Source organism: Sebastes fasciatus, chromosome 7 (genome assembly GCF_043250625.1).
Source record: "Sebastes fasciatus isolate fSebFas1 chromosome 7, fSebFas1.pri, whole genome shotgun sequence".
Taxonomy (NCBI): domain Eukaryota; kingdom Metazoa; phylum Chordata; class Actinopteri; order Perciformes; family Sebastidae; genus Sebastes; species Sebastes fasciatus.
The window spans coordinates 31055322-31079969 of NC_133801.1; the positions used below are offsets into that span (position 1 = coordinate 31055322).

Below are 24648 nucleotides of genomic sequence, written 5' to 3' on the forward strand. Positions count from 1 at the left end.
CGACGTGGTGATTATCAGAGCCCTTTTAAAGCTGACACTGACTGCTAATTAGCATTCAAGTTAATATAATACACCTCCATAGCCACCTTTGTTAGCGGGACTTGTGTAGAGTAAAATGTGTAGTTACTTCAAAGCACTCTCATTTGGTGTCTCCATTTATTTCCACTCCCGCTGTGCCCATTAAATCCTGAATGACACGGAAAGTTCAGTCAAGCACCAACCAACTGTCAAACAAGCAAATCATTGCTTAATTGCTATGAATGCGTCAAGATTTTTAAAATTTTTAGACAAGTAGTTCCTTAGAAGTGCATTGCTCCTGGCAGGAATTGTAGCCCTGTAAAGTATGTACCCCTACATATTTTCTTTGTACACCCAAACCGACCTGATTCCCTCCCATTGCTGCACAGTGTTTCCTGTCTAATTGCATCGGACGTCTGCTTTTATTACAAAGACAATGTAAATTGGGAAGCTTGTTGAAAAGCATTCAGCTAAACCATTCAGAGTTTTCAGCATGTGGAGTGATTTGCCGAGTTTCTAAAATCAAAGCAAGCAAGTTCCCCTCGGCGCGGCTCGATTGAAAACATGGTTGGAAACAACAGACTTGATTATGCAGGCTGAGGAGGCGATGAGATGGAGGTGCTCCCATCAGCACTCCTGACATTATGTAGGGAGCTACTCTCCCGCTCTCTCTCCCTCTCCCTCTCCCTCTCCCTCTCCCTCTCCCTCTCCCTCTCCCTCTCCCTCTCCCTCTCCCTCTCTCCCTCCCCCTCTCCGTGCGTCTCTGCCTCTGCCTCTCCCTCTCCAGGGTGAGCCATGAAAAGATGGGAAGTTTGAGCAGCTGTATTGTGAACATATTCCCGTAGGAAGCTTCGTTTCACGCCAAATGTTGCATTTTTAATACTGTCCGAAACTGGGACGCCAGATGACGATGTACTCGTTACTCGCTCTACGGAGCTTGTGATTTGCTGGATCAGATTTTATGTTTGTGAACTGCACACGGCAATTAGGATTCACGGACGTTAGATAGCAATGTGTTTAGCCTGGGTTCGGTTTAGCTTCCTTTTTGTTGCTGATAAAATAAAGGAAGCATTGTAATGCAAATTGTTATCACATTTCCCCGCTCCTTTTTTCAGCGAACACAGGCTTTTCTTTTCTTTAGGAGCCGTAATGTTCTACATGGAAGAGATAGAGGACGCTCGTTTGAAACGGCAGTTGATAAGAAACAAGTTAATTACTGTTAAAAATGTGTAATAGATGTTTACAAAAAATGGAATTTGTCAATATTTATTTTTATCTTGACAGTTCATTCTTGAACTTGGATATAGCGGTTGATAATCTCCGCTCAAGGTCCACTTACTTGTGGGTTCTGGGGCTTTCAACCATATCATGTGGTCATCAGGAGATAAAGTTCCATCAGTTGTCATGGAACTGGTGTTCAATCTTTACGTTATTCTGAGGCCTTTTATGACTTCCTGTCCATGTTGGCTTAAAGGTTGAGACAAATTATTCAATAATCACTGATATTAACAATATTATGATTCATTAGCGCTGTCAAAGTTAACGGCATAATGACACGTTAACGCAATTAACGCCTTTAACGCATTAACGCTATTCGATCTTACAGAGGTTGTAGTGGTAAGGCTAGAGTGAACATACTGGCATCATACTGGAAAACCTAAGGAATCCATTAGTACCAACCATGTCATACTAGCTTGTCTCAAAGGAGGTTAAATTACACTGCAAATTTGCGCTAAAGTTTGGCGAGAAAAAACTGTCATGGCCATTTTCAAAGGGGTCCCTTGAGTCTCGAGTCTCCCCTTTACAGACATGCCCACTTTATGATAATCACATGCAGTTTTGGGCAAGTCATAGTCAAGTCAGCACACTGACACAGCTGTTGTTGCCTGTTGGGCTGCAGTCTGCCTTGTTATGATTTAAGCATATTTTTTATGCTAAATGCAGTGCCTGTGAGGGTTTCTGGACAATATTTCTCATTGTTTTGTGTTGATAATTGGGTTTCCAATAATAAATACATACATACATTTGCATAAAGCAGCATATTTGCCCACTCCCATGTTAATAAGAGGATTAAATACTTGACAAATCTCCCTTTAAGGAACATTTTGAACAGATAAAAAAATGTGTAATTAATTTACGATTAATCATGGACAATCATGTGATTAATCACGATTAAATGTTTTAATCGATTGACAGCCTTATTATTTATATAATTACTGATGTTATTTAGTGTTGTATAATATGTTAAACAGGTGAATTTGATTAGTAAGATGCCACTACTTGTGGTTATTTTTCCTTATTTCCAGGGAAGGATCAGCAGCAGCTCTTTTGTGTTTCCTCTCCATTTATCTCCTCGCTTTCTCTAGTAGAGGCATATTCTGAGCTGTCCTCATCACAAAAACACTCTATTAACAGTAAACTGCTGTGAACAGAGTCCCCCAAAATAAATTTGTGTGAAAATCCGATCCGCTCCTCTTTTGAAAGTTCTGTGTATCTTTCTGTGAAGATCGGTTAAGATCTTAGGTGTAGTCGCTACCTTTTAATGTGGGTATTTTCTGCTCTTTTAAAAGGCATCCTCTCTTTGAAAGGAACATGCAACAATAATATTCTTTTGGCTAGGTTGGCAAAATTGGGCTGTGTGAAAAACTCCATTGTTGTTTTTTGGTGCTTTCATGACTAAAATAATTAGGTTCATTACACTGTTCGTTTGTTCTGAATTGGTGGCTTTACTCCAGGCTTTACACACTGTAGTGTTTTGAAGTTAAATCAGCTCTTTGAATAATTTAAGAAGAGGGTTCCCTTGCAATCTGACCAAATTACTGCAGATTGAGTCATAAAAGCAAAGTCACAGAGATTGTATCCATCTTAAGAAATATGTACCTTTTTATATTGGACTTTTTTTTTTATTACACCATAGCTGATTGTTCCTAAAAAAACGTTGCTGCTTTTAGGTTTTAATCAACACTCTCAGTTTCCCTCTAATGGCTGCTGCAGGAGAAGGAAATTTAACTCTTTCTCGTCTCTATCACCTAATTAAAGTCCGATTTTCAAGCTGACTGATGCTGGAGTGCAGGCAGCCTGATTTGATATAAACGGCTGTATAAATTCATTCTCAGAGGCACCGCTGTTTTTGATGTATTGATTTGAAATCCTGGGAATCTTTCGGAGAAGATTTTCTCATCTCGGAATCGATGGCAATTTAATTGGATAGAAGCTCTCTGGGCTCTAATTACAAACTGGAACAGATGAGCGGTGCTCTCAGACATCCAACATAGACTCAGCAAGATGGAGTCATTTTTTATTTTTCAAATATAATAACCAGGTTGATTTGTTTAGGCCCGCCTGTGTACGGCTGCTGTTGGATGGCCTGACGTTGATGGCTCAGTTTAAAAGGATTCATTGCTGTTCATATCGTTGTCTAAATGAATATCATTTTTCTCTTTCTGTTCTTACAGTTCATATCAACTTCTCTGCTGGCAGCTCAGGAAAAGGCTCACAGGTAAGAAAAACAGTTGACATGTGATTCTATATTTCCTAGTTTCAACACTGTATTGATATGTATATAATGCAAGAAGGGGAACCTTAATCAGTAGTGGAAAGATACACAACACCAAGGAGTTTCAAGAATGATAAGTAAGGGATAATGTACAGTGAGCCGGTCATTGTTGTGAAATAAACCCTGACAAGGCGATGCGGCAGGGTGGCCCCCGACGCGCAGCTGTACATTGTCCTGCTTATTACAAACTTTCTCATTTTACAGCTAAACCGTGCACTTCAAGATGATTCTGAAAACATCTGAGGCGAGAAATAGGCATTAACGTAACAAATATTGATTAATATTTTATCAGCGCTGCCTAGTTTGACTGTTTGGTCGGAGTTTGCGAGTGATTGACAGCAGACCTCAGATCTGCTCTTACTGCTTGTTTTCCTCCAGTCTGTGAAATCTTGCAGATGCCATTAGGAGCACCGGAAGACACAAAGGACATGATTTTTTTCATGTTACCTGTTTCATGTACTACTGTCAGGATATAGCGACCGTTTTATAAAAATATATTTTTTTAATCATATTTGCTCCAATCTCGCCTACTTCAGCTTTAAGAAATCAATAATTTGACACAAAAACGGTCCGCCAGAGTCCGACATCTGAACTGTGCCCACAGCAACGGTCTGTTATAAAGAAATAACAGGCCACAGAACGCCGTGATTGACCAACCAGAATCGAGTATTCAGCAAAGCCGAGTAATAAAGAAAGAGAAAGCACAATGACCCAATAGAACAACTCCCCACCTGTCAAGCCCCCCCCCCATGAAAAATAATAATGAAAATAATAATAATAATAACAACAATAACAATAAAAGACAGAGATTAAAAAAGACAAAAAATAATTATATAAATCTAAATAAATAAAATTAAAATAATAAATAAATTCTATAAAATAAATCAATTTAAATGTGTGAATTAAATGAAAGAAATTAATTAATTCATTAAATTAAAAATAACTAAATAAACTCAATGAGCATAAATATATTGAAAAAATCACAAATATTTACACAAATATCTGATGAATTACAAAAGTCTGGCCTCGTGGTCATAATCTTCCTGTGTGCATGATTAGTCTGATCCCTGGCGCTTCTGCTCGTTTCTGGATAATTAGTGTTAATCATTCATCACCTCTATTAAAGCTTTAATTGCCTGACCAGCTGAAATTAACGACCATGTTTTTTTTTAAAAATGGATTGATTATTGTACTCCAGATCAGATGCTTAATTTTCTCGGCGATACAAATCCATTTGCTCTTTCCTCAAGTGCAAGATGATTTTCTTGCTGTTGCAATTTCTAAGTGTGCAGTTGCTACTCGATAAATAATAAACATGTTCAGTTGCTCTACTTCTCATTGGTGTGAGAAGATGTTGACAGTAAGTCTCCTGGCAGAGGTGCTTAGCATCACAGAAATGGGAAATTACCGTCTTGCTTTGTACTGATGCCAACCGCTTCTCTCCCTGCAGAAGAAGTTTCACCCTTTCGCTTTTTGCTTTTTAATTTTTCTCACATTTTTGTAAATGGTGTTAGGCAGTAATTGTCATTAACTTAACATCCAGCATAATCTAAGTGAAAATAATAAAAAAAAACATCCCGAAACAATTAATTCTCTGTTTATGAGAAGCACGTTAAGATACTGGTCTTTTAATTTGAGCAAAAATGTTTGTTTAAGTCTGTTGTCTTCCCTAAAATAACTGTGTCACATTATCAGTGTGTTAAGAAAAAGACACTCAGTCAAAGCAATCTCAAGGTTTTTTCTTCCAATAAAAGAACGATTAGGGACAGCTGCCTGTCACAGTGATAAAGCAAAGATTTAAATGGCATCCATTCAGGAGAAGAAAACCCATTAAAGGAATGAAAAGAGCAGTGTTTTTGCAACAATGGAAATCAGGAATAAAAGTCACGTCTAATGTGCTGGAAAAAAAGACATTATACAAGCTGAGAAACTGGTTTATTGAGTTCATCTTTGTCTAAACTCTTATAATACATCTATACTTACATAAATGTCAAAAGCATCAGAAAGTCATCTCTTCCTGTCCTTTCCTCCATTCTTGACCCTGACATGTGGCTGCTAGTGTTATGTAGAACTCATGGGGGTTGTTGCTTAGTTACCACGGGACCACGGTGGTAGTTTGTCTCCTTCACTCTCCCAACATGCCCCGTTGTTTCTCAGTGCGTTCACAATGCATTTGAATTTTTCAATATCACTACTTTGACAGCTGTTTCCCAGACGGAGAGTAAGGGCCGAAATGCGTTTCACAACTCGTGTCAGACGTTTGTTGTATTCCCTAATATTTGTACTGCGTTTTTCTCACCAAGTCCACCTGCAAAGTGGAAACCAGGTTGTTGCCCTCTTTTTAGATCTCAAGGGCCGAAGAACAACATGAACAAATTAGAGAGGAATACAAATTTGTAGGTCAAGGAAGCGCTCCAGTTTAGTTATGGAGAGTCATGGCGGTAGGTCATTTACATACTGTATTCAACACATGCAACATATAAATTAGTGGACTCTAAAAGTGAACACGCTTGATTTATTATTTCTAAAGTAAACCAGCTGCTGAATAAAGCAATTCATTATTGCTCTTCCCTCAGAGGATTATAGTCTTTCTAACATTAAGATGCAATGTACTGATGTGGGACCTTTTTATCAGTGTGGAAACAGTTTTGTTGCAATGAATCAGGAATTATAAATTCATATACAATACAATACACATCTAAGCTTCCAGATGAAAAATATATATTTTTTGTGTTCTGGACAAATCAAACTCAAATCCATGTTTTTTTTGGTGCTTGATTTATTGGAACTTAAGTGCAACAGCCATAACTCAGTTGTTAAACACACCAAACATGATTGATATTTCTTTCAACTGTACAGAGTTGTTCAGAAACATTAAAAATGATCAGTTCAAATGATAGTTTGAAGACCTCATTCTGGTTTAAACACAGAGAATGCTATACAGTACATGTTTTCATTGAATATTAAAGACCATGTTTGGGGTTTTGATGATTTAGTCTGTTTACAATGAATCAGTCATATTATTTCCACCCATATTTATCAAAAGTACAGATTGTTAGAGATATTTTAAAGGTACAGTGTGTAGAACTTGGCAGCATCTAGTGGTGTGGTTGCAGATTGCAACCAACTGAGTACCCCTCAGCTCACTCCTCCCTTTCCAAGACCGTGGTAACGCCATACGCCTCGCTCAGAGGCCATCCTTACCATAATAACACTACTTTAGGAGCAAGGAAGTCAGACGACGGCTGATGGTATCACGGTTTTGCACTCGGCGGCTCACGTTACCGCAGTTTCACAAGCGTGTCGGAGAACTACGGTGGCCTTCAGGTAACGTAAAAACGTGAAAGGCTCTCACTACTGTAGAAACATGGCGAACTCCGTGAAGAGGACCCGCTCCCTATGTAGACATGAAGGGCTCATTCTAAGCTAACGAAAACACAACTATTCTTATTTTCAGGTGATTATACACTAAAGAAAACATCATTATGAATATTATATTCCATTTCTGCTAATAGATTCCCCCGAAATGTTACACACTGTTCCTTTAATGCACATTTCCTATCTTTCAGTCTGCAACTGTTTTTGATATGAAAATCATCTCCAGGAACTTGACAGTTTTGCAGAGTTTCATTGTGATTATTGCAGCCTAAAATTACCGGCAGTGGTTTGATTTGCAACCTTTAATTGAATAAATGGCAGTAGTGTTTAACAGTTGCAAATCAAAGGGGGAAAAGAAATTGATCATTTGAAGAAACCCATTAACAATCAAAGTATGTAGTTTATCTTACCTGGCTCCTGAGAAGATGAGATAGTAGTGTGCTTTCTAAAATGTTTAACAGTGAAACCGCATTCATTATATATCAAACCACCATATGCCTTTTAAAGCACTGTTTGATCAGAGCTTATTTCACCTGCTTTTTTTCGGCCAGTGGTCAGCGTAGAAGACGTGGCGCTGAATAAGAGAGGATTCCCCATCTGACTTCAAACAGCTAAACTCATCCCATCACGATTATAATCTGAATAAATCTTGCAGGGGCTCCTGTAGTGTGTGTGTGTGTGTGTGTGTGTGTGTGACAGGGGGGGAACACTGACCTCAGAATGCAAAGTAGCAACAGCCATGTAGCATAACACTTCTAGCAACATGTTTCTAAAATTGATAAATACATTTTCAGTGCGATTCCGCAACCCGTGGCTTATTGTTTGCTCCCTTACGGTGGAGGAAAAGATGATCATCAGTTTCGGTTTGCAGGCAGGATTTGAAAAGTTACGCTCTGCTTTGATCAATATACTGTAGTTGCAAACATTGCTACAAAAGGCTTATGATATGTAAAGCAGGGAACATGGTTGCAGCAGTAAATATTAAAGTGTAATTTTCAGTGGTTGTCTTTGAACACTGTCCGTGGCTTGCATACAGAACAAGTTTTAGCATCCCCCCCTCCCTCCTCCTTTGAAGACGACCTGAAGCTTCTGATGACTGGCATCAGTTTGAACTTAGAATGACTCGGAGAGGTCGGCGAAGGCGAGCACAGGTACCGGGATTATTTGCCGCTTCAGGGCTTTCATAAACAGCCTAAACAACAAGCGTACTACAAGTTTGCTAATTTAAGCAGAATTGCCTTGATATTGTGCACTCAGAGGACTCCGAACAACGAGAGGATGCACGAGGACAGTGTGAGAAATTATTTACAAACTTCCTGCTGAGGGTCTCGCAAAGCCAATGACGAACTTTTCCTGTCACTTGGCCACCATTCGGGTCTTCTCAACACACATGAGGACACTCACAAGAGACTGCTGGGCCCAAGCAGGAAGCTTTAGTCTGAAAGGGGTTACTTTTCCTCCAGGCGATGTTCCTAGATGTGGGGGAAAAAGCAACAACCAGTCATACGACACACACAAGAACACAAGCAGTATAGCAGAAGTAATTGAAAGTGCTGATCCTTGTGAGTCATTGCGTTATTGTATGTGTTTTCCAAATGGTAGCTTCACAACGTTACGTAATAAAAACATTTTCTTAGGTTCATCTTAAGGCTGTGCAGGAAGTGACTGGAATACTACCTTTATTGAAATACCAAAACTAAGTAGTAGGGATGCACCGATTTACAGTATGATGCAGAAGCCACTGGCTGGACACGACTCTGATGGCGGGTGCCGTGCGCCGTGCACACGTGTGGTTTGTTTACAAAGAAAAGTGAAAGAAAAAGTCGTCCGTGTGGGAGTATTACACTGTCTCGGAGAAAGATCCCCAACACAACGTTGTTATGTTCAATGAGAAATCAAGCAGTAAAACATGTTTTACAAGATTTCTTAAAAACACTCACTGCGGTCTGGATGGTAACGGACCTCGTGTGTGTGTAATGTGTCACTAGAAAGTCCAACGAGGGCTGACGCAGCACCCAGTACATTACACTGGGAACGTCCTCCATGTCGTGCAGCAGTCCGTCCCCCATATTGGGATACAGTCCCAGGTGAGCAGAGTGCAGCAGCACTCCACTAGTCCACTTGTCAATCGATTGCAGAAGGCATCGTTCTCTCGGATGGATAAAAAAAAAAATATGAACAATGCCAAAGTGGTTCACCAAATGTACTTAGGCGGCCGTTAAGAAAGGCTACCTGGACGGCTCATCCAAGTGAAGTCTATGTGTGGGAAACACGGATTATGTTTTTAATCGCTTTTACGTTTACATTTGATTTATGTTTCACAAAACAAATATTTTGTTGGGCTGTGTAAATACTGAAACATTATTCTCATTGAGTAGGTAGTTGTAGGCTATAGCAGCTGGAAAGACTTTTGAAGCAGTTATTAAAACAGAAAGAGAATATTTTTCATGTAAAAGAAGGTTATATTAAAGGGACTATTTGTAACTTCCAAAAATGCTTCTTAACAGCGACACCTGTGGCCGTGAAATCAACGAAAGTCAGCGTCGGGCTCGTACTTGTGCTCGCTCTAAATGGACATGAACGAGCATCGCTCAAAACAGTGAGGCGACACACGTCAGCTAAAACCACAATATCACTCTATATTTCAGCTGCTTGGCAGTAATGTTAGCTGACCAGACGAAGGTCTCTCCTTGAATCAATGCTGATACTGTGTTTGCTTCTCCTGCCTCAGCGCAGGCTTCAGCAGCGGGGCTTCAGCAGCGGGGCTCCCCAGCGAGAAACTCGTCTCCCTCCGCCCGCAGCCGGAGAGAGCAGGAAGACACCGGCAACCGGTCGGTAACGAGACGGTAACGTTTCTCTCTGTGGAGCCCCGTTACTTCCCAAGACACGGGAAACCTCTGTTGGTCTGGAGGAGCTGCAGCATTTATTTCTGCACAAACGTCCACTGTACATTTACTAGATATTCTCAGAGCTAAACTAACTCTTCTGCAGTGTGGAGTGAGCGCGCGTTCGCGTCTAGAGGTGGAGCGAGTACGCGAGAACGCGCGCGCCGTCCGAGTGAAGGCGAGCAGGCAGAGGAGACGAGACAGCGGCCACACGCGAGCGCGCATGTGTGCCGACCCGCTACATTTATACGCTTAGAAAGTTTATGACATTTTATATATATATATATATATATATGTATATATAGATAGATAGATAGATAGATAGATAGATAGATAGATAGATAGATAGATAGATAGATAGATAGATAGATAGATAGATAGATAGATAGATAGATAGATAGATAGATAAATAACAGCAACAACAAAATAAACAAAGACATTGTTATCAGCTGTCGGCCAAATTGTTATTTTAAACATCGGTATCGGCCCAGAAATTTGCGTAGACTTGAAGGAGACAAACACAATTCTTGTTCGCCACCCTTTGTTTTTTGAAGAGTATAGATCTTCTCCTCTGTGTAGATTGCACTCAATCGTAAGTGCCACTCAGTCGTTGACACAATGACCAGCCTCGAAGGAAAAGAGCCCCTTGCCTTCCTTAATGACACACTCAGCAAAAGTCATCATGTCTGATTGGACAATAACATCTCTGTTGCTGTTTGCAGGTTGTCGTGCTTTCTGCCAAACATCATTTTGCAAAGATTTACGTTTAACCTGTCATCTTTTCTTGCCTAAACGGCTGTCACTATACATGCATAAGAGCGTTTCTTATTCCCCAGCATCTCCTTACCTTGGGCAGTTGTTGAAAAGGAAAAGAAACTCAAGAGATGTGTGACTGGCGTCTGAATCATTGCCTCAACTCCTCTGCAATGACCTTATCTTGGCAGAAAAGATTATTTTTCTGTGATTACAAATCTGCATGAATGTTGCCAATGTGCACCTGGATATCCCACCGCAACTGGGCAGAACCTGTGATTATCAACAGTTCGTCAGGCGGCGCACACACACCTGCATCCATTAACATGATCTTTTTCTGGAACCATATTATTGGGACAAATCCTGCGGTACTTGTAGATACCTACAGTACTCTTAGTAAAGTAACCCAATTTGTCAAAGTCCAAATGAAATCACATTTAGTCATCCCTTTTTTGCAGTAAAAAAAAAATTTCAGTTTTTTTTTGTTTTTTTGGTAAAAGGAAGAAAAAGGTCAAGTTGTCATTATGTGTTATGTAGCAGGCTTCTGTCTGGCTCAGTGTGACCGTCTGCTCTGCCGATGACACAGCGCTGACGTTACTGTTATATGAAAGATTTGATTGGCTGAAACAAGGCCTCCATTTACATAGAACGGTATTCCGTCAAATTAATGCAAAACTAGGAGGCACCATCATTAAACCAAAAAATGTGAAATATAAATTTCTCCTTTTTGGTTTCAGATTTTTTCTCAAAAGAGAACACAGGACAAGTTATTATTATTGTTTCCACTAATTTAATTAACCTTCATGAGTTTTTCTCATTTTTTTCTTTTAAGTTTGAGTGATCATATACACACAACACTTCATAGCAATCAGTTTCTTTTCGTAACCCTTTGACTCAGCTCAGCTCAGCCACATTTACAGCCACAATACTGAGATATGGTTCAGGAAGCTGAAGCATCGGAGCTCAAGTAATGTTTTCATGTGTAACCAAATGGCTAAAATGCGGTGAAAAATATCTCTCAGCCATCTCATGTAGAGGCCAGGTAGCATACTGTGACCCTAAATAACTTACACAGCAGGCTTGACAGTAACAGTTGCCCCGTTGCCCCAGGCAACCAGATTTGGACCGCTGTCAACAATTTTGTGCGGTCTGGTCGCCTCTGTTGGCAACAGTTCTTTCTGTGCTTAGAAAAACAAAGCTGAATCCCTCTGTGTACCGGCTTCTAACTAAGTGAGAGTGCCCCTGTTGAACCGTTTTTTACTGTGTGAGAAATTCTAAAATGATGGATGAGAAATCAACTTTATAGAGTAACACACAAGAGAGGGGTATTGATACTGGAATAAGTAGTGGGAGAAACTTCATCAAAGCTTGTCAGGTTATAAATTACTGTTTTGTTTTTTCTTATTTAAAGAAATAGAAAGAATGTACAACAAACTGCGCAACACCCCGTCATTGAAAAACAAGTTTGCTCGTCCAGGTAAACACAACATTTAGAGTCACAAGGCTGATAAACTAGAGAGGAAAGGCAGCTGAATCATATTACAGGAGGAAGAAAGCAGTGCAGTTTTAATATTAAAAATGGGATAGGGTAGCACATACCAGATCTCAAAATAAAGGAGGACAAAATGCTAGCATTTCACTTGGCTCACTGACCCAATTAAACAAGTGAAATGCTCGTACATTTTTATGCTTATTGGACTTTAGGTCCAGCAATCCACCGTGAATCCCATTGTTAAAGCACCACTTTTATATTGTTTACTACACTACTACCACTACTTCTGGACAGCGCAGAGCCTTTTTTTCAGATTCGCCTCTCTTATGCGACAGTCAAGCTGTAGATTAAACCAGGCTTGCGGGAGTTAATAATTCAGCAGATTGTAATTTATCCTTGATAATTACATTACCTTGCAAATGTGAAACTTAAATGCAGTAACATTAGTCGCTCACTCTCGCTTTTATATTCCAGGTTATTAATGAAGCTGAGCCACTTGTGCGTCGTCGTCTGTTACACAAAGTGAGGGAATGAATGAAGGGCAGCTAAAAGGAAAATTGTGTCATTTAAAGTTGTTTACAAGATTCATTTATTTGTCATTTTACAGCAGGCTCTCACAGTGAAATGTAAGTTGTCTCCCTTTACGCTACACACACACAGAACGTACTGTATATACAAACCTTTAACCCATAGATGTGAAATAATTACGCGGGTCCTTTACTGGGGACAGGAGGATGCTTGTTACTATGGATACCATCCAATTATATAAATGCAGCATCTTAAGCCGGTTAATTACATCTCAAAGATACCTTAACAGGATGCATATAATGACTTTGTTTTTGTTTTGTTATCTGCACAGTGAACATGAGTAAGAGCAGCTGCAGTGATGTGGCATTAGCTAACATTGACAGTGTTGCCAAGTTAGATTTGGCGACTTTTAAGACCCCTCTAGACACTTTTTTTTTTCTTTTTTCTTTTTTAAAGTGCCTAGTGACAAATCTAGCAACTTTAAGGGCCAGATATTAACTGCTGTCCCTCGAGTCACCAATATGTCTCAGTGAATGTACTCTATCTCTGCTGTGGCTCTCTGGACTGACTGTGTTCAGTCAGCGGGGGAGAGCAGCAGCGCATTCAGTCGACCAATCAGCAGCCAGACTGAAATGTGAATGTGCATACTTAACGACCAATCACTGATCCTTATTCTTTTTGCTACTTGTTTTTTAGTCCAATGATTTAAGTTTTATTTTTTCTCAAAATAGCACATTTCTTTACAAGTGTGACTTTATTCCAGTGTCTGGACCCTCTCATGACACTTTAGTTATAAAGTCTATACAACAGCCTTGATGAGTTAAAATTTAGAGGTAGATTTAGATGCATATTGATTGCTTGAACAATTTTAATAGCTAATGATGAAGCTAGTTGGAGTCAGTTAAGTTTTGCTTGACTTCACTTTTAGCTGCAACCAGTAGCTCTATAGCTCACTCTGTTGGTCGTTCCAACACATCCTCACTCCCAACTCGTCAAATACCGCCGCTTGGTCAGTGCTCCTCACCTTCAGATACCTACGTCATTATATGCTCATTGCATGCACAGTGTCCTTTCAAACTAAACTTCAGTTTTCACAGGAAGTTAGGTTTAGGCAGCACAAGCACTTAGTTAGGGTCAGCAAATGATCATGGTTGACGTAAACTTCATTGAATAACGACTCACGTGACTAACGAGGAGACTAACAAAGTGACAAATGACTGACGTGGCTCACGGGACTAGTGATACTATGATGCCGATACTGATGATGCCGTGACAAAATAAATAAACTTTTCGTTTCACACGGGCCACGAACCGCAGTCTCCTGGTTGAAAGTCTAGGAAAGTTTGTTTGACCCATCCACCACCCCTCCTTTCACGCTCCTTTCAGACTTTCAAGCTCTTTGAACTACGTCACTTGCTCTCACCATCTGATAATGCCACAGGTGGGTTCACACTGGAGTTAGTTGAAAGCCAGGTGTGTTGCATACAGACGCTAAAGGGTGCCGGTATCCGATGCCGAGGGGCTCTGACCAAGCGGCGGTATTTGACGATTTGGGAGTGAGTGTCTGTCGGTCGGCCGGTCGGTTGGTCGAACGACAAAAAATTTCCCCACTCTTTGGCGACCACGATTTCCATCGTAGGAGGCTGAAATTTGGCGTGGTCAGGTGTGTGGGTGTGAGAGTGGCCTATAACAAAATAGCGCATAACTTCTAAACAGATTCACGTACCATGGCCAAACTCGTGAACCGCTTGTCGTTGACCCTTTCCATTGAAAATGTCTGGTAACACTGACCATTAGCCAGCTCTATATCTTCCTCTGCTCTACGCTGTACATGTGTCTTCTCAAGAGGTACAGGGACTTGTGTGATGTGCAGAACGAATCCACATCAAGTGAATCTGTCACGGACTTCCCTGAGGTTTGATTACTTCTTCTGTGTTTGACACAGAGGCAGAGAGTCCAATATCTATAATTTGACCATTCTTGATGTCACTTTCACTTTTTTTTTAGATTGAAATTGTAATTGAGTGTTCGCTAAATCCTTCCCCTGAACGATCATAGCTTAGCAACCGTAACTAGGCACGACAGGTCTGACAAACTTTGGCTCTTCCACATGCCAGAAGAGTGCATCGAGTTCTTTATAAGAGCGATACTCGGCATTTAAAGAGTTCGGAGGAGGAGGATGTCTTTTTTTAGCCTTTCCAAAAAACACAAGAGCATGAGAGCAAGGAAAGGACTAAACAATGTGTTTATCTGCTCTGACGTGCTGCAATCATCAGCAAGTCTGGATAATTAGCTTACTAGCTACAATTGTAAGTGAGTGTTACTTTCAAGACCAAGGAGCACATCATTAACTACAAGATACTGGGCAGGATACTGAACCCCAAATTGCTCCTGAAGGCTGTGCCATCGGTGTGTGAATGAGATTAGATTAGATCCTGATGGGTAGGTTGACACCTTGTATGGCAGCCTCTGCCATCAGTGTATGAATGTGTGTGTGAATGGGTGAACGTTGACATGTAGTGTAAAGCGCTTTGAGTGGTCGGAAGACTAGAAAGGTGCTGTATAAATCAAGTCCATTTAACATTTACCATTATTATCATAGCATTCACAATAATCACTTAAAATCAGCAGGGGAGGCACATAGAAACAGCTGATGGCTCTCTCTCTCTCTCTCTCTCTCTCTCTCTCTCTCTCTGGTTTACGGGGAAATAAAATCAACTAGAATGGCACTCGGAGAGCGCAGACCTCCGCCAAGGTGCGTGACTTTAAAAACAGATCACAGCTCACTTTGAGGCTGGCGGTACCGTGAGGTGGTCGGCTTGTTAATAACACGGTGCGTTTCCGTGTAACGTATCAGCGGATGCCTCTCTCATTCAGCAGCCTTGTTATGTCTGTATAACTTTACACTACGTTGTCTCTCATCCCGCCATCTAGCGCTTTGTTCTTTCTCACCGGGGACGGCCAGCAGCTTCCGCACACACATCCACACACGTATCTCTCTGCTCGAAGAAGGAGGAAAAAGGCGTAGTCATCAACGCATCATCAGTCTCACTGTGCATGTGTTATACCCTGTGGTCTTAATGCTCAGGCTGATCGGAATTCTTAAAAAAAATCCTGAATCCGGATCATGATCCGGATCGCCACCAAAATCTAATGGATTGTTCATTGTGCCACACACCCCCCCACCCCCCCCAAAAGATTTCATTCAAATCCATCGAAAACTTTTGGAGTAATCCTGCAAACAGGAGGACAGACAGACAGACAGACAGACAGACAGACAGACAGACAGACAGACAGACAGACAGACAGACAGACAGACAGACAGACAGACAGACAGACAGACAGACAGACAGACAGACAGACAGACGCCGGTGAAAACAATACCTCCTTCCAAGGCCCTTGACCATGGCGGAGGTGATGAATCAATACATACGAACACTGTTGATATCTTCCCATGGAGCAGACTTGAAAAATATTTTGGTTCAATAAATTTCAGTTTCAGTCAGCAAGGTGAAGGCAGGTTAGCTGTCCACTTTGTTTCTGTCTATCGATCTCCGTTTCAGTACTGTGGATCCGCACCCCCTAATTTAGCCATTCTCATTTCACCATTTCACAGCACAAATGCCCACTTGCTTAGGTGTTATTAAGTTATTATTTTAGTTTTTATACCACCAAAAGATAGCCTACCGGATCCACGCAATTATGGGTACTGGAACACAGGGAGTCCGGATCCTGCCGGAATAGGCATGAAATTAAGCCCTGCATGTATGTAGCTATTAAGTGCAACAAATTCATGAAGCCGGTTAGCTGATCAAATCTGGCATCGACAGGTGTCATTTCAGCCAGCAAAATCACCAGTCGGCGGCTGGAAATGAGCAGCCAGCTTTGTAACCTGCTGATGTTCAAAGGCAGCCGACATTCCAAGTCATTAAGTCATCACACATTAAGAGCTTTTGCTTGTGAATGAAAAATGACTGTTGAATAAAATTTTAATCCACCACTTTTGGCGCCCTGACATGTAGGAGGGATACAAAAGGCCTTTTAATTCTTAAACCACTCAATAAATATCCTCAGAAAGCATAATCAAAATGAAGCCGACAATTTGCACTTCACACACAAATCAATTTATTCCTCAGTTTAATGTAAATATAAAGAAGGAAAACATAAATGACAGTGTTAAGCTCTGTAGGTACGTGCGGTGCTCAAAGTCCAGATAGCTTCTGTAAACATCACACATTTTCCTCTCGCATGTCAAAATGTGCAACCTTGAATCCTTCTTGCCATCAGTGAATAGAAAAGCTAATGGGACCTGACGGGTCACTCACATGAGCGGAGCGTCCGTGCCCTCGGGACGGAGGGATGTAGCGCGGGGCAGGAGCTCTGCCGTCTATGTATGTGAAGAGCCTCCAAATCAAAGGCAGGGCTCCGAGGCTCGTCTTTGCGGGTGTCCTTGATTGCATAACAATCACATTAAGCAGGCTGAGCATCTCGAGGAGTTTACGCATGTACACCTCAGCCCGGGAAATCCTCCGCCGCTGCGCTGCCGTTGTTTTGAGGTTAAACTACACGAGGCACAATCTTTCTGTCTGTCTGCATCAGCGCTGAGGTGCCACAGACCCAAAGCGCTCAAGGCATGGTGAAACTAACCCCTTCAGATAGACAGTGTAGACTCCTAGCAATTCCTTTTTAACACCTATGGGTGTCTGATTCCTCCTGCAAATGGCTGACAGCCTGCTGTCAGATGGGATTAAGGAGAGCGCTACCTGTGTGCAGAAGCATAGAAGGCCAAAAAAGAGCCGAGTTCTGCGAGCTGAGGATAATTCATCTCTCGGTAATGGCGAAAATGATGTTAGACCTGATCTGAGTTCACTCTTGCGCAGAATATTGGATCATTTACCAGAGAAAGATGTGTGGCCCCGGTGTCACTCAACAGCAGGGGTTTTTGAAGTGTGACCTGGAGCATGATTTAAAAAAAGTATTATGTTAAAGGTCCAATAAGTAACTTTTTGAACACGTAAATGTTAGGTACATTCACCTTGTTGTTACCAGGTTGTTTACATTTGGATCATAGATCATAGAAAAATCACATCTTATAAAACATTTATAGAAAATAACTATAAATAATATAAAATACAAAACCCTGCAATAACGCAACTATTGCTCATATAAATGTACTTATACTATTGGTGTGTAAACAATTCAATGGGAATTAGTCCAGGACTTTTTTGTTGTTGTTTTTATGTAGTATTTTATAAATATATTGTCAATGAATGAATATTGTCAATAAACCAAACCAAAAAGTTTTTGAAAAAAGTTTTTTAGATTTATTGTTTTTGGTTTTACTTCCATTTATAACAGACTAAATGAAGATAATGTTAGGGCTGCAACTAACGATTAATCTGTTGATTATTTTCTTGATTAATCAATTAGTTGTTTAATCTATAAAATGTCTGAAAATGGTGAAAAATGTTGATCAGTGTTTCCTAAAACCCAAGATGACGTCCTCAAACGTCTTGTTTTGTCTACAACTCAAAGATATTCAGTTTACTGTCATAGAGGAGTAAAGAAACCAGAAAATATTCACATTTAAGAAGCTGGAATCAGAATTTTTACTTTTTAGAAAATTTAAAAAAACTTTTAGAAGATTAAGCGATTATCAAAATAGTTGCCGATTAATTAATAGTTGACAAATAATCAATTAATCGTTGCAGCTCTAGATAATTTGACATCATTTGAGGATGTCTCAATCTCACCAGTGCATTGGAGGTTGATAATAGATCTTTCATGTAAATTATCACTGGTAAATGGAAAGTCATCCTGAAAAACATAGGAAAGCATTAAAATAAGTATAAATATTATCTGTCGAAGTTAACGCGATAAATTTCAGTTAAGGCAAATTCATTTTGACGCCACTAATTTCTTTAACACATTAACGCAACTTGTGATTTTTAGGTTGTAGGGGCTCAGTTTTAAAGCTAGAGTAACACTACAATACTGGCATCATGAAACTAAAAAACCTAATGAATCCATTGGTACCAACCATGTCATACTAGCTTGTAGACAAGAAGGTCAAATAACGCTCCAAACTTGCACTACATTTTGGCGAGGAAAAACTGGCATTGCCATTTTCAAAGGGGTCCCTTGACGTCTGACCTCAAGATATGTGAATGTAAATGGGTTCTATGGGTACCCACGAGTCTCCCCTTTACAGACATGCCCACTTTATGATAATCACATGCAGTTTTGGGGGCAAGTCATAGTCAAGTCATTACACTGACACACTGACAGCTGTTGTTGCCTGTTGGGCTGCAGTTTGCCATGTTATGATTTGAGCATATTTTTTAAGCTAAATGCAGTACCTGTGAGGGTTTCTGGACAATATTTCCCACTGTTTTGTGTTGTTAATTAATTTCCAATAATACATATATACATACATTTGCATAAAGCAAGCATATTTGTCCTCTCCCATGTTGATAAGAGTATTACATTCTTGACAAATCTCCCTTTAAGGTATATTTTAAAGAGAAAAAAAACTGATTAATTTGCAATTAATCCTGATTAACTATGGACAATCATGCGATTAATCACGATTAAATATTTTAATCGATTGACAGCCTTATAGTATAAATACATAATCCAAGTGTTCAGACTCGAAAATAGGTACAGGTGCGAGGACGAAATATGATCCAAGAAGTCGAGGTTGAGTAATGCATCCATGAGCTTGAAAACTAAACAGACGGCAAAACACTGCACACAGTTGTTTGTAATACTATAAGAAAGGATTTTACAACTCTGTAAAGATGTCACAGCGACAATTGCTTTATCCTCCGTCACAGCGATTGCCAAGTAATAATTAACAGTAAAAAAGTCATCTGCAGTACAAAGAACATGCTCCTGCATGTAGCTGATTGGTCAGAGCAAAGCCTGGCTGGATGATGTGTTGTGGAAAAGCTGAGCCAGGCTCAACTTTTTTTTAACCAGATGACCCTGTGTTTTTTGCCGGAGGCAGCTGCGTTGGGAGCCCTGCTGTGCCAAAACAGTGGTCTAATTGAAATGAATGAGGAGGCTTCCTCTTTTTTGGACTCAAAGCAGCCTATATTACAACAGCTCGTTACAAAAGAAGTCCTGAAATACGCAGTGTGTTTGGCTAGATTTAGAGATTTCTCATTAAAGCCTCATTTAATCCTGTCATAAAACATTAGGTCTTATCTACAGTAAGGTCATGTAAAATCATGTAGTAGACTCATGCACACATTACACAGTTGTGCACACAATCAATATAATTGCTAAGGTTTCACCGACCAGTCAATTCATCACACTGGAGGTTTTGATTTATTTTGTTTGACAGTGACAGTGCACTGATTTTCTGTTTCCTCTCCGCCTCTGAGTCGAGTTGCGCCTGAGGAGACGGGAGTGCAAATCTTTGCACCTGCCACTCTTCTGTCACAACCATATTCATCCAGACAAATTTTGTTTTAGGATTATATGCCTGTTGCTATATAATATATTTTTTTCAAGTTGAAAAGATTTTTTATAAGAGCAATTATCTGATAACGAGTCAGATTCTCCTGGCATATGAGATGCATTTTTTTTTCTTTCCTTGAGGTGCCCTCTCTCTTCAGCTGAGGAAATGATTTCAGAGGAGAAGTGCGTGATAAGATGAGACAGAAACCTTGCGGGCATGACTAATGCTACTGAGTCCAATTAAGCTGATGTGTTGTACCCACTGAATTAAATCACCCTGATATGATCTTGTCTGCCTGCGCATATATTTACCTTTAACTGATCACCTGAAAAAAAAATAGAAGACCGAGAGCGCCACATAAGCATGAATCATCGCCGTGCATATGGTGAACTTTACACTATTAATTGTGCCCGCACAATGCTTGTCAAAACACTCGATTCAGGACTTGATGAATATAATAGGAAAGATAGTGGAAGTGCAGGAAACACGTGCCCCACCGAAAATAAACGATGTGCAGTCGTGACAGTTGCAGGAGACTGTTCACGGGCGGGAAATTGACTGAATTAATTGTTTTCTATTATGAAAATTTCCAGCCATCCAAAATGTGCTGAGATAGCGCGTTACATATCGGCTGGTTCACACAACTGCCACCAAACTACTGTGATTCCCCCGTAACCACTGCACCACACCCACTGAGAGTGAATTTATGGCTTAGTTAAGCTCTCTGGAAGCTGCAACAGCTTGCCAGTAAAATGATTGTTAGTCTAGAGGAAGCCATAAATCAAAACAGGCCTCGGTTTGTCATTATCTATTAATACTCTGCCGCTCTCCTTCTAGAGTTCTGGAAGAAGCCAGAACTCGCACGTTCTCGCCTCTCTCTCTCCCAAGACTGAAAGATTTCCTCTGAAAGATGGAGGTAAAAGACAGCTCTTCAAAGTTTGCTCAGCCTGTGATTGATTTACTCATCCCTCCGTGGTCTGCCGCGTGCGCTGACAGCTCTGGAGGTGGAACAGTGTTGAACGCCTTAATTGAGCCGAATGCGCGGAGCTCGATGCTGCAGGCACAAAACCCACACAATTAGGAAGGACTAATGACGTGGGGTATCACCCATTTTTTCTCCAAATAACCCATGGGGCTTTCCATATTTAGTATCACTAAGTCTTAATTAGTGATTAGGAAGATGAAATGGAGCGTTTAGCCCAAACTGAGCATCTTCACACAAGCCTTTTTGACAGTTTCTGCATCTTTTGTTAAAACATAAAAGTGGATTTACTGTATATAGGTCATTATTTGAAGATTTGTTTTGAAGATCTTTTTTGTTGCTGTAATTATTGAAAACGTATTTCTGTCTTTTCAGAGCCAAGATGATATGCATGTCATCCACAACAATCAACTGGGTAAGTCCTTTTTTTTTTTGTTCTAATTTCCATAGTAGCTTAGGTAGGGAAGTAAGACATTAAAAAGAAGCAAAAACATAAATGCTTTACATTATAGCCCATACATCGCAGTGTAAATGTTCTGCACCCATGGGGTACCAACGAAATACTTACTGAAGCTCAAGGAGTAAGGAATAATAAATTATCATTTAGGAGAAACCCTGGAATAAATTACAGTAAGTACTTTTATAATTACCCGATACATAATAATACAGGAGACCAACAGGCTTAGCCTTTGTGTCATTTTAACAATAGCTATAATAGCTACTGTATGCCGTGAAAAGGAGCCAACCTACATTGTGCCACTTTATAGAAAATATATAAATGAAATTATATAAATATCTCATATGATATATTGACCATGCTGAAAGGGGGAATAGCTCACCACGCTGTTTTTTGTACTGTATGTTGTCCAATAAACTACAATACATTTCATTTATGGATGATTTCGGGGCGACTGTCGCTCAGGGGGGTAGAGCGGGTTGGCGGTTTGATCCCCCAGCTCCTCCTATCTGCATGTCAAAGTGTCCTTGAGCGAGACATGTTGCTCCCTGGGCGCTACACAGCATAGGATGGGTTAAATGCAGAGGTCAAATTGAATTCATGAAATGTAGGTGACGATTAAAATAAAGTTTAAATGTCTTAACTAATATTAACTTTGATTGTCAGATGGATCTTACCGCAAAACTACTTTTACAACATTTTATCATCATTCTAACGACGTACAGTTTTATAGTTACAGTTACAGATGTACATCTTTCTTCCCAGACTTAGTTTACTATTTTGTTCCCCAGCAACAATAATGTAGCCCACACCATATTAACAACAACAACAAAGCTTTTTACAAAAGTCAATTTTATATGTAAGCACATCACCATTTTAAGATAAATGAATAACTAATTTGATTGCACTATCAACAATGACTTTTCCTGTGTAATTACCCAGTAATGTTATTACTGTACCCTTTAATTATTAAGTACAGTAAATGCTTACTTAGGGCGCTTTCACAAGCCAACATTAAGTCCACTTTAATCATACTCTGGTGCAGTTCGTTTTGGCAGTATTGAACGCAGTAATCAACCTCTGGTGCGGACCAAAACAGTCAGTCCGAGACCACTTGTGAGAGGCGGTCTCGGACCGTTTCCAAGTGAACCAAAACGCAGGCTGCCTGTGCGGGCATTTGTTGAGATGGACAGAGGTAAACGACAGGTTAACATGAGGGGGAGAGGACTGACTTGGACTTCTGCAGAACTTAGTTCGGTGTTTGCTTGACATCTGGGCCGTAGAGAACATACAGAATATGCCAAATAGAGTCCATAAAAATAGTGATGTAAGGGATTCATGCTCACAGTAGATCATTGCCAAGTCAAAGTCCGCGATTCCCTGCATAGAAGTGGCAGCTCTCAAGACGATAACGATAAAGTCACTCCTTTGTACACGCCCTTCAGAAAATTATTGTTTTTATTTGGTCCGCTTTGATTTGTGCACTGTGAAACAGAACCAGACTAAATAGAAAACAAACCAAAAGTATCCATTTCACTCTGATTCGGACTAGCCAAACAGACAATTCACCTGACCGGTTGAGGCAGATGGCCGCCCACCCAGAGCCGGGTTCTGCCCAAGGTTTCTACCCGTTGAAGGGAAGTTTTTTCTTGCCACTGTTGCATCAAGTGCATGCTCATGGGGGATCTTTTGTTGGGTCTCTAAATCATAGAGTACAGTCCAGACCTGCTTTATATGAAAAGCATCTTGAGATAACTTCTGTTATGATTTGACACTATGGCATGTGAAAGCTCCTTTAAACACAAAGTTGTTATCCCCTCATTCGGTAACCTGTACCCAGTGTTTTACTGATGACCCCATATACTCCGATCAGCCATAACATTATAACCACCTGCCTAATATTGAGTAGGTCCCCCTTTTGCCGCCAAAACAGCCCTGACCCATCGAGGCATGGACTCCACTAGACCTCTGCAGGTCTGTTGTGGTATCTGGCACCAAACCGTCAGTAGCAGATCCTTTAAGTCCTGTAAGTTGCGAGGTGGGGCCTCCGTGGATCGGACTTGTTTGTCCAGCACATTCCACAGATGCTCGATTGGCTTGAGTTCTGGAGAATTTGGAGGCCAAGTCGACACCTTGAACTCGTCGCCATCCACATGATGTAAAAGAAAATGTGACACGGGTCAGCATGGGCACGCTGACCCATACGCAACAAACTGCGATGCACTGTGTGTTCTGACACCTTTCTAACTGAACCAGCATTAACTTTTTTTAGCAATATGAGCTCCAGTAGCTCTTCTATTGGATCGGACAACACGGGCCAGCCTTCACTCCCCACGTGCATCAATGAGCCGCGGGTCTGACCTTGTCGCCGGTTCACCGGTTTTCCTTCCTTGGACCACTTTTGGTAGGTCTTGACCACTGCAGACCGGGAACATCCCACAAGAGCTGCAGTTTTGGAGATGCTCTGACCCAGGCGTCTAGCCATCACAATTTGGCCCATGTCAAAGTCACTCACATCCTGATGCTGGCCCATTTTTTCTGCTTCCAACACAACAACTTCAAGGACAAAATGTTCACTTGCTGCCTAATATATCCCCCCACTGCCAGGAGCCATTGTAACAAGATAGTCAATGTTATTCACTTCACCTGTCAGTGGTCATAATGTTATGGCTGATAGGTGTAATTACATTGTAATTTGCAGGCTGTAATTTAAGATGTTATCAAAGACTATAATATATTATATGTATATTCATATTTGTATGTATTTATATCAATGCTATTGCTGCTGTCTTTGAGAGTACCTGTGTTTAAAGCTTCTATTGTCATGTTTTGGACTCTGCTATTGTGTTCAATATTTGAATAAATCTGCGTCAGAGGAACTAATTTGTAATGTTGAATTGCATTCAAAGGGATGACCTTTTGCTTTTACTAAGTATTTTTTTAGTTTGAACCGTGTGCTCAGAGGGCTGAAATACATTATCACTTGATATAATCATGAATAGTAAATCATGAAGTGAAAGATGTCGGACAGTGTGACATTTGAATAGAAAATGGTAATGAATGAAACTGGTAAAATGGCTTTTGTGCGATGCCTGCCTTGAAAATGTAATCCTCCGAGTTCCTTGGACTTTTTC

The 24648-nt window shown here is 40.5% G+C and overlaps 1 protein-coding gene across 1 annotated transcript in view; it reads left to right on the forward strand.

Annotated features, from left to right (window-relative positions):
• b3glcta (beta 3-glucosyltransferase a) overlaps positions 1-24648 on the forward strand; it is an 85012-nt gene that overhangs the window by 10283 nt on the left and 50081 nt on the right. The window contains exons 2-3 of the mRNA XM_074640304.1: positions 3474-3517; positions 21433-21472. Coding sequence (XP_074496405.1) covers positions 3474-3517; positions 21433-21472 — 84 coding nt within the window. The remainder of the gene's footprint in view (positions 1-3473; positions 3518-21432; positions 21473-24648) is intronic.